The sequence below is a fragment of the Astyanax mexicanus genome, chromosome 8 (assembly GCF_023375975.1).
Source record: "Astyanax mexicanus isolate ESR-SI-001 chromosome 8, AstMex3_surface, whole genome shotgun sequence".
Lineage (NCBI taxonomy): Eukaryota > Metazoa > Chordata > Actinopteri > Characiformes > Acestrorhamphidae > Astyanax > Astyanax mexicanus.
The window spans coordinates 44701638-44715000 of record NC_064415.1 but is presented as its reverse complement, the minus strand read 5'-3'; the positions used below and the strand labels follow the sequence as shown (position 1 = coordinate 44715000).

Genomic DNA, 13363 nt, shown 5'->3' with positions numbered 1-13363 from the left:
CAGCAGATCCAGAACCTCCATCTGTGTCTGTCCTGATGATCATCATCATCTTCAGGATGATCCACGGTGCATGGTTTAAAATACAACCCACTCTTGAACATTACCCCCCGGCTCCTCCACCCTCAAAGAACTGAGATGATTGTAATGCTTGTCCGTAGTTAACAGCATCAGAACGGTTTCTGACTTAAAAAGAAAAAATAATAACTTTTTGATTAAGAAATTGTCGTCCCTTTAGTCCTTCACTCTGATTTATTGGCTGGTTCTTCTGTGAGGTGAGAAACCTCCTCTGCCTGGGCAGCAGGAGGCGGGTCTTCACTCTGACTGGTTGTGACTTCAGAGATTTGAGTCTCGGGATTGACTGCGGTTTCTTCTGTTGGCGGAACTGGAGTCTGGGTGCAGTTGATTGGTGCCATGACTATAGGAGGAGGCTGAGCAGGAGAGGGAAAAAAAAAATAAGAAACAGCAGGGGGCGCTACAGTTCTTTTAAAATTTAGCCAGAATAATACACTCATGTAGAGAACACCCTGATTTAGTCTAAGACACAAGAGAAGCAACAGAAAACCTCGTCTACATCTGTATTCTGGTTTAAGCTGGAAGTGGGCGTGACCAATACAGCTGATTTAAAAGCAATGGTTGAGGTCAGAGCCAGTAGTAAATGTCCTTCTTTGCCTGTTTTAATGATTGTATTTTGGAATTCCATTTCTACATTATAACTTGTCCACTCTTAATGTATACACTCGGAGTCACACCAAATCCAGATTAAATCTGTCTTCCAGATGAGATGAAATAAGATAACAAAAGGTAGTTTAGTTCTGATCAGAGTTTACCAAATCAACTTAAAACTGCAAATTCAAGGACCTCATAAGCATGAGCCAAGTAGGGGACAAGGCTGCGCTCGCATGGAAAAAGCTGAAGACAAGCATGAGGTGCAAGACAAAATTATTGGGATACCTTCTCTAACCGTCTCCCCAACTCAAGTATTGAATGGAGCACCATCATTCCAGAGAACACAGTTCTACTGCTCCACAGCTCAATGCTGCAGAGCCTGTGTGTGTCATTAAGCATGGTGCCAATACATTTCTCTAGAATAGAGCATTTAACACCAAACCATTTAAGATCACTTTGATTAAATCTTAATTGATTAGTTAGAAGAAAAACTAAAGCAGACCGATAAACCCCAGTGACACACAAAGGAAAAGAGAGAAGCACCCACACTAAAAATGAGCAATAGACGAAGAGAGAGAGCGAGACAGAGCGAGACAGAGAGAGAGGCATGAAGACAGACACGTGGGTTTTTTTTACTCAACTGTGATTCTAGTTACTGTATAAAACTCTAGAACTGTCCCGAGTGAGGAAGGCACTCATATCAAACTGTTATTCACCACAAATCCACTCCCAGTCCAGAAAAGGGGCAGCTCCTTGCGCCACAGCGCCACCGCCAGGCTGGTGAGGAGAGTGCAAGGCACCAGGTAAAGCAGAGCAGGCTGCCCCATCTGCATCAGAGCCAGAGCCACGAACGTTATCAGTAGGCCAATACCATAACCTAAACAAGCAAGTGCACACACACAAACACACGTTATGACACTGATAGTAAGAGGGCACATATTAAACTTATCTGTAAAAGAAAATTGCAAAAAACATTGGTAAATATGTAAAATGCATATAATCTATTGTATCTCTTATTACAACATATATTAGAACATCACACTGTTTTCATTTATAAGCTGTAGTCTGTGTGTGGGATAAACTGCTGTAGACTGAATGCGTGGATAAACTGCTGTAGGTTGAATGTGTGGATAAACTGCTGTAGACTGAATGTGTGGATAAACTGCTGTAGGTTGAATGTGTGGATAAACTGCTGTAGGCTGAATGTGTGGATAAACTGCTGTAGGCTGAATGTGTGGGATAAACTGCTGTAGACTGAATGTGTGGATAAACTGCTGTAGGTTGAATGTGTGGATAAACTGCTGTAGGCTGAATGTGTGGATAAACTGCTGTAGGCTGAATGTGTGCATAAACTGCTGTAGGTTAAATGTGTGGATAAACTGCTGTAGACTGAATGTGTGGATAAACTGCTGTAGGCTGAATGTGTGGATAAACTGCTGTAGACTGAATGTGTGGATAAACTGCTGTAGGCTGAATGTGTGGATAAACTGCTGTAGGTTGAATGTGTGGATAAACTGCTGTAGGCTGAATGTGTGGATAAACTGCTGTAGGCTGAATGTGTGCATAAACTGCTGTAGGTTAAATGTGTGGATAAACTGCTGTAGACTGAATGTGTGGATAAACTGCTGTAGGCTGAATGTGTGGATAAACTGCTGTAGACTGAATGTGTGGATAAACTGCTGTAGGTTGAATGTGTGGATAAACTGCTGTAGACTGAATGTGTGGATAAACTGCTGTAGACTGAATGTGTGGATAAACTGCTGTAGGTTGAATGTGTGGGATAAACTGATGCAGGGCTAAACGATTATAATAGACAGAGAGATGTGTGTTGGATGTGAAGAGGTTGTAAGGTGTTATAGGAGCTCACCTACAGTGCAGGCCAGAAAATATATACGTGAAGACTGCATGAGGATATCAAACCTGTGGCAGTACGCCACCAGCAGGCCTGCAGCGAAAAAACACACACAACATACTGATCTGTTAAACTGATCTGTAACAATGTTATAGAACTTAAGAGCACTAGGGGTATTACCTGGCACCAGAATGTCCCCGAAGCCCAGCAGGGAGAAGGGCCGGTCACACAGTGCCAGTGGAGAAAAGTTTAGCCGTGGAACTTTTAAAACCATTGGCAGCTGAGTAAGAAACAAACACACACAAACACAATCGACTCAACACACATACAATTTACCTACAGTTCCAGATGTTGCAATATATATTTTTTTAAATAATATTCATAATTGATAATAACAACAACCCTGATGTAAAATAACTTTTATAGTGAGTTAAATGTTCTCCAACCAGTAAAACAAAGTGCTTTCGTAAGAGTTTTATTTTGTTTCAGATATTATGTAAAATGGTTCCACAATGAAGACTCTACTTAACTATCATGTACTTTGTAAGAACTCTTCTCTGTGCTGCCAGCTGCGCAATAATGTCTGTTAACCGCACCTTGTGGGCATTAGATTGTGATCTGAACACTGTGGTTAAAACAAATACTTGATACTGGAATAGGATTCAGATAATCAATAGCTAATGCATTAAACTATGCATAGAAATACTACCACTACTACTAATATTTAAGCTGGGGTACACACAAAAATATACATGTGTGAATATACATATGTATATACATACTGTATGCTTCACCTGATTGCCACCACACATCCTTGAGACCATCTGTACCCAACAATTTTTTCTTGGTCTCATTAGAACATAGGACATGGTTCCAGTAATCCATGTCTTTTGTTGATATGCCTTCAGCAAACTGTTTTCTGGCTTTGTCGTGTACAGACTTCAGAAGAGGCTCCATTCTGGGGTGACAGCCATGCAGATCAATTTGATGTAGTGTGTGACGTATGGTCTGAGCACTGACAGGCTGACCCCCCACCTCTTGAATCTCTGCAGTAATGCTGACAGCACTCCTGCGCCTATCTTTCAAAAACAGCATTTGGACATGACGCTAAGCAAGTGCACTCAGCTTCTTTGGATAACCAACGCAAGGCTCTTTTAAAACGCTGAATGATCTTTGCCACTGTGCTGCAGCTCAGTTTCAGGGTGTTGGCAATCTTCTTGTAGAGCAAATATTCATCTTTTAAGATCCTCATATAGTTCTTTGCCATGAGGTGCTATGGTGTTACTTTCAGTGACCAGTATGAGAGAGTGTGAGAGCTGTACTACAAAATTGAACTCACCTGCTCCCTTTGCACACCTGAGACCTAGTAACACTAACAAGTCACATGGCATTTTGGAAAAATGACAAGCTGTGCTCAATTTGGACATTTAGGGGTTTGGTGCCGGTGGTTTAGACATTAATGCCTATATATTGAGTTTTTTTATAAGCTGCACAAAGATTACTTTTTATTGTGATTATGCTACACACACACACACACACATGCATGCACGCTCAAAATGACAAGTTACCTTCTCATGTGTTGATGAGCCTGAGGGACCAGCTGCTACTTCTACCATAATGCTCTCTCCACTCTGCACACAAACACAATATACAGGTTACAAACAAATTGTTTACATATCAGTTTATTCATTTTGATGTAACACAATATCTGATTAAATGAAACATACCTTTGTAAAGAAGGGTGTTATAAACACAAAGAAAACATCGTAGACAAACAGAACCACCAGCAGTAAAGTGCAGGCCTGCAGGAGAACATTGACATTTAGCAAAAGATTCAGACTCCAGATCCGTCCTAAACACCACAGTCTTATGCTCTCATAACATAATGTCATATAATCAGCATTTGTTATTTACTGTATACATTCTCTATTGATACTTATTTATAATACAGTTCATACTTAGACGTTATTCACTTCTGAAATTTGACATTCTTAGAAATGTAATATACTGTATGTAAATAATGTAATGTACACTGACATGCCATGAGCTTTACTCACAAGATAACACATCACAACCTATGCAGATGTGATCTGATCAATTTACAGTTGTGTTCAAAATTATTCAACCCCCACTGCAGTGAAGTGTTTTGCAGGTTAAACATTTATTTTTGATCTTGTTCACAATCAGATCAAACAAGGACATACATAATAGACAAATTCAACTTAAATTACAATAATATTTTTTCTAATATACCAGCAAATGTCCTTTTTGTGATTTCCTCGTCGACAAAATTGTTCAACCTCTTAGTCACATACATTAGTACTTAGTACAACTTTCTTTGACAGTAATAATAGCCTTCAGATGTGAAATAAGAAGTGGCGAACACAACGGCCCGTTTCACATTTGGCAACAAACATTTTGATGATCCCCATGACTTAAATATTAGATAAATATTGTTAGGGATGAGTTGGTGTAACAAAAGTGGAACTTTTTTGAAAGGTGTGTGTCTCATTACATCTAGCGTACAACTAATACAATTTCAGAAAAAGAACATCATACTGAACGTAAAACATGGTGGTGGTAGTGTGATGGTCTGGGGCTGCTTTGCTGATTACCTGTACCTGAAGAAGTGAAGCAGTCCCAGTGCATGACTGACCCACCATCATGCTTCACAGAAGGCAAGGTGTTATTTTCTGTGTAAGCCTCGTTCTTCCTCCTCTAGACATATCGCTGAGCTACAGGCCCAAAGCATTCCAATATTGTCTCGTCGCTCCAGAGTACAGGTCACCAAAACCTTTGTGGTTTGTCCACATTGTTTTTAGCATACTGGAGTCAACTCTTCTTACACTTTGGGGGGGACTGGCCTGGGAGTTCTGACACAGAGGCCTTCATCTTGCAGCGTGGGCCTTATTTTCTGGGCCGAAACCTGAGTACCTCCCTCTGACAAGTCCTGTAGCAGTTTCTCAGCTGTCAGCTGGGGATTTTTCTCCACCTTTGGTTTCAGGTTCTGGACAGCAGTCGCCGACAGCATCCTCCTTCTGCCACGTCCAGGTAGTGTTTTCACTGTGCCTTCAAACTTGTGAATCATTGAAATGTGTCTCTTAAAATGTTCACCATGTTGCAAAGAGACCATTAACTGTCCAGAAGGAAAAGCTGAGTGTCTAAGTCCTTTAAAATCTGCCTAAATTGCCGATTGTTGTGGTTCTGTTCACATCTACAGGTGTTTTCAATACCTGAAAACACCTGATTGAAACATATGTTCTTGAGTGTGTTAATCTTAAAGGGGTTGAATACTTTTGTCAATGAGGAAATCACATAAAGGATGTTTGTATACTAGAAAAAAATGTCATAATTGAAGTTGCATTTGTCTATTATTTAATCTGATTGCGAACAAGTTAAAAAATAAATGTTAAACTTAGCGTGTTAGGTTTGTGTCCCATTACATATGGCATACAACTAACAATTTCCTAAAAAGAAAAACACTTTACTGCAATGGGGGTTAAATCATTTTAAACACAACTGTACAAACTGCTATCCCATCACTTGGTATGTCAGAATATATTGTGTAATGTTTTGAATGAACTCACTTTAAATGTTGGCAATCTGATAGTTTTCAGCATGTAGAGGCAAAATGCGATGCCCAGTGCATCCTGCAACACCCATGCCCACCTGCAACACACACACACACACAAAGCAGATAAGTATTACTGTATGTAGGTTTGTGTGTGTGAGAGAAAGGGAGAAGGAGAGAGTATACGTACTGGTCCTCATTTCTGAACACACCCCATGTGACGCTCACGCTCACACAGAATGCAGACAGCAGCAGCATTCGCACCTGTGGCCTCTTGTGACAATATGGCAGGTTATTCTCTGGAATCCTATTCAACACACAAATACCAACTTTCATCAATATTTCATCAATACAATAAATCTTCTCTTGCAGCAAATAACAAGTAATAGAATCTAGGGGGTGATGAGATCTTTTGCATGAGATTAAAACAGCACATTTTTCTCATTGGGTGTTAATGTGTCTCACGATACTTATATACAGGTAACCAAAAAAGTGATCATTTATTTTGGACAGCAAACAGCTGCACTGGTCTGCTCGAGTGACCCACTGTGCATGCGCACACTCACACACCTCTCTGTATTTGCTGACTTTAACACATTGTTCTGTTCCCACCCACATATTAACATATTTAAACTGCAGTGATGCAGAATCACAAACACAAATCACATGGAGGCAATGCGTTAAGATTTCAGAACCCTCACCAGGGGGATTATGAAAATAATTCTAAGGTCTCAAAATACTTATAGCTCATACAGGAGAGATGTTTTTTGGGTTTATGGTAAAACCAGCTGCAGTATTTGCATGCTGTTCTGTCTTTTACTAAATATGATACATCATACATTATTCATCATCAGAGTAAAAACTAATTGACATCCATCACAAGATGATTATTTAATATATATTTACCAATTAGTATGGTGTTAACTGCATGTGCATATTACACAATGTTCATTCATGCTCTTGTAAACATTGAGATTTCTAACACTGTAAAGCCCAAGTCAGGTGTGCACATTAAACCGGCTCAGGGTGAACAAAAGCCAAAGTGGAAATTTGCATAAAGTTGATCTAGTAGTTTCCCTATAATAGAGTCATATATGAACAAGGGAGTCAATACATTAGTGGGAAACATAGTATATCCCAGGTTTAGTGTGTGAAAAGTGCACAATACTGTCTATAAACAGGGACTAAAACACATAATATGCTTAAATCAGCACCTTTGGTCTGTACTTGTGAATTGATTTGTTGGTGGATTAGTGCTGTAGAGACATGGCTAAAATCCTGAACAGGCATTTCTGTCTCTCACCTGCATTTCCCAAATGGGATTCTGCGGACAAAAGGCCAGAGGCAGCTGTACAGACCCACAGAAGACGCCAGGCAGAAGATCACGATGATCATATACACTGCAAACACAACACACACACACACACACATTAGCAAGAACATGAACAACACAAAGGAGAAGGCCTGAGTAATTCAATTATTAATTAAAACAACATATATACCACCAAACACCACAATATTCTAAATCATTCAATAAAGAGTTATCAGCATCTGTGAGACAATCAGCATGTTGATTATAAGGCTATATATTACAGATCTGTTCTCCGCTATGTGCTCATGCGGTTACTACTACAATTTGCTGCAACATACAGTTAATTCAATACTTTGAGAGATATCAATAGAAAAGTACAGAAGTCAAAAGTAAAATCTTTTTTCCTGCAGTTGTTGTTGTTGTTATTGTTGCTGCTCTTCTTCTTCTTCTTATTATTATTATTACAAACAAAATATGCCGAAATAACCCAATACTTTCAACAACATGTACCTATTGGCACCATGCCTAATGCTAGGTGTGGGTATAAAGCCCCCCCTTTATTGAGCTGTAGAGCAGTGCAACTGTGTTTTGTTGTTCATACATCAATAGCTGGATGATACTGTAATAAGGTGAGGATGAGTTAGGGATTAGTTGAAAAGTTGTGGATGAGTTTTGGAAAGTTGGGGATGAGGATGGAGCTCATCTATCACAACCAATAAAGGAAATCATGCTAAATACAATTATTTTCTTCATTTTTTCAGAAATTTATTACCCTGAATTTTAAGAAAATCAATCAATTATCATTTAAAATTACCGTTTGTCAGTAACAGACAGCAACAAGCTATGCATTTTATCTACAGTAAACAAACTGATGAGGAAAATGGTTGTTTCACAGGGGTCACAGGTTTGACATGACAGATTAATGCAAGGGCCTTATGTATGTTACGCACTGATCAGATCCTAGTTAACATGATCTAATCAGATGCCATTTCAGTAGATAACGGCCCCGGATATCAGAGGTCTGCTGGTGTGTGTGTGTGTGTGTGGGGGGGGGGGGGGTGTTTACCCAAGTGATCGTAGAAAAGATACAGGAGCACCAGCATGGAGCAGCACATCACCACAAATACAGCAATCATGATAGGGGTAACGTCCACAGTTTCCTCATCCTGCTTCTCCGTACTGTCATCTCGCTTATGTTTCATGTAGCGTCTGTAAAACACACACAGAAACACTCAGGAACCTCACATATGAAACACACACACACCTTAAGGAATACTCATCTTCTACCACTTTAGTTACTTAATTTCTCAAACAGACATGATCTATACTGTAGTGGAGAAAGACCACAGCACAACCACGGGAGCTGGACATGCCTAATGTACAAACAAGGCTGTATATAAAGAGTACTTACTTCTTAATGTCCCTGCTGCCAGCCCAGTATCCTCCCACTGCCACTGTCCCTACTGCCATCAGGAAGATGATCACCATGTTGTAGTCCACCACTGGCTCATTGGGGGCATACATCGCGACCTGCCACTGCTCTCCAAAACTCTGTTAGGAACACATATGCCGTTATCTAGTGATGGTTCAAAAATGTGTTAGCACCTAAAGCAGCATTATGTGAAAATAGGTAATGTCTGCTTGTGGGCTCCCCCTACAGTTGGGAAGTGAAGCACTTTGAACCTCCACTTATGGACAAGCTTTACATATATATATACATTTTTTAGACAAGCTGAGAGATAAAGAATGGTCACTGACAGTGAAAAAAAGCATGTGGACTGAGGCACTAAAACCATTTCCACAAAGGACTTTTATGCAGGTTATGAAGAGTTATGCAGTTAGGATTTTTTCTCTTTTTTTAGTCTGTGTACTATCAACACAGATTTGATGCTATATAAAGCTGCTACATAATGTTGCTATAAACCTTTTTCACAAAAAGAAAGGTCACCTTGCTTATGTCCAGCATGTCAGCATAGCTCAGCAAAGCCACTGGGATATCAATCTCCTCATACTGCGTCTTGTTTCCAAAGGGCGGGATCTAAGAAAAAAAAAAAAAAAAAGTTACTCATAATCTTCAGTTTAAACGTCTGAACAGTGAAGAAGGTCTAGTAGAAAACTCACAATAATAGAGCAGTCAATTCAGTAACACCCACTTAACCATATCATAAAGGCCTTTACAGAAATCACAAAGTGTATAGTGTACATGCTCAGGGGCCAACACACAGTAAAACAAGACGACTGCTCCCAAACCTTGAACAGCCACCATATGTTCCTGTCAGTAGTTAAAACACACAGTCAGCCCTCATGGAGTGCACAAGTGTCTCAAATAGTCATCAAAATACTGAGTAGGTGTACTATATTTTGTACCAATTTCAAGAAGTGGCCCCGAAGCTTATCTCGGCCAAAGTAAACACAGCACATATGGATTTTACCCATAGTTACATATGAATCATTGGAAAGAATTAGCCAAAAGATCATAAAAAATGCTAAATATTGGTTATGATAAAATACAGATTATTATTTAGTAGAAAATAACACCATATACTATAGGGAAAATGTTCTTTCTAGAGTTTCAGTGGTTTTACTGTTGAGATCTTGTGAGCTAGTTTGAAGAACAAAGAATCATTAAACACTGTTTTTCATTCTAATATCAGAGATTTACTGAGTAGATAAGGTATTTTTCATAAAAAAAAAAAAAAAAAAAGAAAACTGGTGGGTGTATTTATTAGTTAATTAAACTGTAAATAGTCCCAGTAGAGAGAAAGGTAAATATTATTTTATTCAACACTGTTCAAGCAACACCTTGAAAAGCTAAATAACAGTTCTATATGAAATGCCTATTTACATTAATTCTTTGTAAACCGTTACCCTCACACCCATCTGCTACCCTCACACTCCCCAGAGTCCTCACCAGCCGGTCCTTGCTGACGATCAGCAGGCCTTTGGCTCCGTTAATCTGCGCCAGACGCACTTTCTCATAGAAGGTACAATTCCCACGCAGCACCATGGGGATCCGATTTGGGAAGCCGCCTTCCGGCACATCAGAGGCAGAACACAGCACTGAAGCTGTCAAGTCATACGCCAGCAGACGAGACTGAACAAACACACAGAAAATCAGTATATATAATATACATACACACCATACACTGATTAAGATCATAAATACAGGTACAGGAAATTAAGACCTGCCCTCAGATATAGTCAATTAGCCAAGACATGTCTGGCATCTTGGTCTTTCATGATAATTATGATAATTACATTTTTTACAATATATGAACATGACCTTAATGATTTATGTTGATCTCAATGTTGCCCATTGGGGCTTCTTAGTGCGACGAGCCCATAAACATTACTGATGTCCTTTGTTTTTACCACATTTTTCACACTATAAGGCACACTTCCAAACATCAGTGTGCATTATGAACAAATTCTACCAGTCAGGTGATGATTTACTAGCTGATGATTTACTAGCGCTAAACCCTGCTAACAGTGGCTAGCGCTGCTGCTAACACTCTGTTGACAATATTGGAAATCTAAGCTTACTGTGAATAAACTGAAGCACTTTACTCGCCCAAATTAACAGTTTTCATGAGAGCAATGTGTGTACATTACTGTGTAACACCCTTATTCCTTACTATTGTCATTTAAAATGTGCCTTGTTATCTGGTGTGCCTTATGTATAAAAATACACCAGAAAATATACAAGGAAATAGACATTCATTAATAGAGTGGCTTATAATACAGTATATCTCTGGAAAAAATAAAGAGAGCACCTCAGTTTCTGAATCAGATTCTCTTATTTATAGGTATATTATTGAGTAAAACGAACATTGTTTTTTTTATATATAAACTTCGGACAACATTTAATATTGCCAATTAGATCATCCATCTTCCTCTTGATTATATTCCAGATGTGTTCAATTTGGTAAAGTTAAAGAAACTTCTCATTTTTAAGTTGTTTTTTATTATTTTCCAGAACTGTATATATACAATTTTTTTCCAATTTTCTCCCCAATTTGTAAGGCTACCCACTTAGTACCCACCGGAGTCAGCTGGACCCCTCAGAGACCCTTGGCACGTTGTTATGCCTTAATATTCTTACTCATTAAAAGCTTACTGCTCTTTGAAAGGGTGTAACTGCATTCAAATACTAGTGTAAGATTATTATATGAGGGCATAAATGGTCTTAAAATGAAAATGTTATTGTTAAGCACAATCTTTTTGGGACATCATATCTGCAGGACTACTGGCATCTGCTGTATGATACTTTAATGTACAACAGGAGATGCTAAGCTAACACTGCTATTCCACTTAGCCACTCCTGCAATTAGCTGGCAATTAGTTTATGTTTGTGTTTACAGCAAGGTAAGCATGTGTATTTGTAGAGAAGTTGAATAACTTACTGCTTTATTAAGGTCCTGAGGTAGCCGAGCCCACTGAGAGTTGAAGAAGATGCAGTAATCCTTCCCTTTACTCTTTCCCCACTCACTAAAATGAGCCATGCCATATTCTCCCACAGCCTGCAGACGAGAACACAGCTAGCTGAACAAATTTACTTCACAATTAATAACACTGAATAAGTCAGTGGATCCTTAACAATTTATAACAGATACTAAAATGTAAACTTGCTCAATAATTTACAGTGGATAATACATAATCAGTAAGTAAACTAGTTAACTAAATAATTCACTAAACTTACAAACGGTAAAGTTCTTTGTTTCTGTGCGAATTTTTCATTCCACCTTAAATAGTGCAGCAGTCAGAGGATTATTTAAGGTGGAAAGGAAAACTGGAAAACCCTAACTTCAACTCCGTGTTAAGAGTATTTTATCAGACAGTCTTAATTCTCTTTTCGCCCTTCATAATATAATTAACTAAACATTATATATAAAGCTGTAAATCAGGTTTAAAGGTTTCGGGGCCTGAAGGCTTCATCCTGTCTCCTAGCGTTAGCATGTTAACAGGATGAGCTAACCTTCATCTAAACTAAAGCGAATCTGTGTTTATTTGTCCTTATCTACATATTTCCTTCAGCGTAACTGACCAGTAGACTGAACGTGTCTGTGCTGTGTGGTGTCAGTACCTGTTTAATGAACAGAGCTGTCCAGATGAGGCTCCGCATTAATCTCATACTGTCTTACTGTTGTTCTTCCTCCATCTGCACTGAGGCACGGCCACAGATCCCGATCCCGAGCTAACCGCGGCGTCTTATTGGTCCGATCCCTGCCCAGCGCCAGCACCTACGGGAGTGGCTCACGCAGCTGTCAGTCTGAAACGGGGCTCTTTAACACAGTGATATCTCAGTTTAATGATTGATTTACAGTAAATAAACAGATGTTAGGGGTTTAGAAACATAAATTTGCATAGTGCACTTTTATAAAAGGATAATTTATTGATAACTAAGAGTTAAAGCTCAATCTTACACTGTAAACTGAAGTTTGTGCCAAATGTTTGTGTCCTGTCCTCAGTTTTTCATGCACACCAGCCCCTCTAACCTGACTTTAAAAATATACAGAAATGTGATATGTTGAAAGTGGGTGTCTTTTATTCTAATAGGAATTATATTCAATGTAAATATATTCCACCGCAATTACTATTACGACTACAAATAATTATAATAACACGTAGATTATAGATAATGTTGCATTTGTGTACTGAAAACAGTATTAAATAATTTATTTGTAGTTTTAATTTCCTCTGTACAAAATGCAGCAACTGAGAATAGGCCTATCTAGTCATAATAGACTAAAAAATAGAACCATACTACCATATTCCTTGAATCAAATAAGGACATAAATATAATGAGAAACAGAAGAGTAAAAATGCAATTTTACAATATTTAATAAATATGGATGACAGGGATAAAACCAATAAAATCATAGCAGAAAGAAGATTGCGATTCATGAGGCCTTCTTATTTCCAGGAATTCTATTACTTTTTCTCTTAAATTTCTTGATTTTTT

At 38.7% G+C, this 13363-nt stretch overlaps 1 protein-coding gene and 1 long non-coding RNA gene across 5 annotated transcripts in view; one reads left to right on the top strand and one right to left on the bottom strand.

Moving 5' to 3' along the window:
- sppl2 (signal peptide peptidase-like 2) overlaps positions 1-12621 on the bottom strand; it is a 16126-nt gene extending 3505 nt beyond the window's left edge. Inside the window, exons 1-15 of one of the 2 annotated variants that reach the window (XM_007236323.4) lie at positions 12485-12621; positions 11805-11921; positions 10313-10495; positions 9350-9439; positions 8813-8952; positions 8468-8610; positions 7393-7489; positions 6280-6396; positions 6106-6187; positions 4246-4320; positions 4087-4149; positions 2699-2798; positions 2534-2611; positions 1383-1543; positions 1-428 (exon numbers count right to left, since the gene is read on the bottom strand). The exon at positions 1-428 is cut by the window's left edge and continues 3505 nt beyond it. In XM_007236323.4, the coding sequence (XP_007236385.3) occupies positions 240-428; positions 1383-1543; positions 2534-2611; positions 2699-2798; positions 4087-4149; positions 4246-4320; positions 6106-6187; positions 6280-6396; positions 7393-7489; positions 8468-8610; positions 8813-8952; positions 9350-9439; positions 10313-10495; positions 11805-11921; positions 12485-12532 (1683 nt within the window). In that variant the 5' untranslated portion in view covers positions 12533-12621 and the 3' untranslated portion in view covers positions 1-239. Of the gene's footprint in view, positions 429-1307; positions 1544-2533; positions 2612-2698; positions 2799-4086; positions 4150-4245; positions 4321-6105; positions 6188-6279; positions 6397-7392; positions 7490-8467; positions 8611-8812; positions 8953-9349; positions 9440-10312; positions 10496-11804; positions 11922-12484 lie in introns of both variants that reach the window. The other variant, XR_001518341.3, reaches the window with a different exon arrangement.
- Positions 1779-2444, top strand: LOC125803976 (uncharacterized). 3 transcript variants are annotated; one of them, XR_007440457.1, is made up of 5 exons: positions 1779-1837; positions 1892-1946; positions 2055-2162; positions 2271-2351; positions 2406-2444. It is a non-coding gene; the product is annotated as an uncharacterized LOC125803976 (long non-coding RNA). The 3 variants fall into 3 exon arrangements; XR_007440455.1 differs by lacking the exon at positions 1779-1837 and having other exon boundaries at positions 1858-1946; XR_007440456.1 differs by lacking the exons at positions 1779-1837; positions 2271-2351 and having other exon boundaries at positions 1858-1946; positions 2379-2444.
- Positions 12622-13363: the final 742 nt, after the last annotated feature.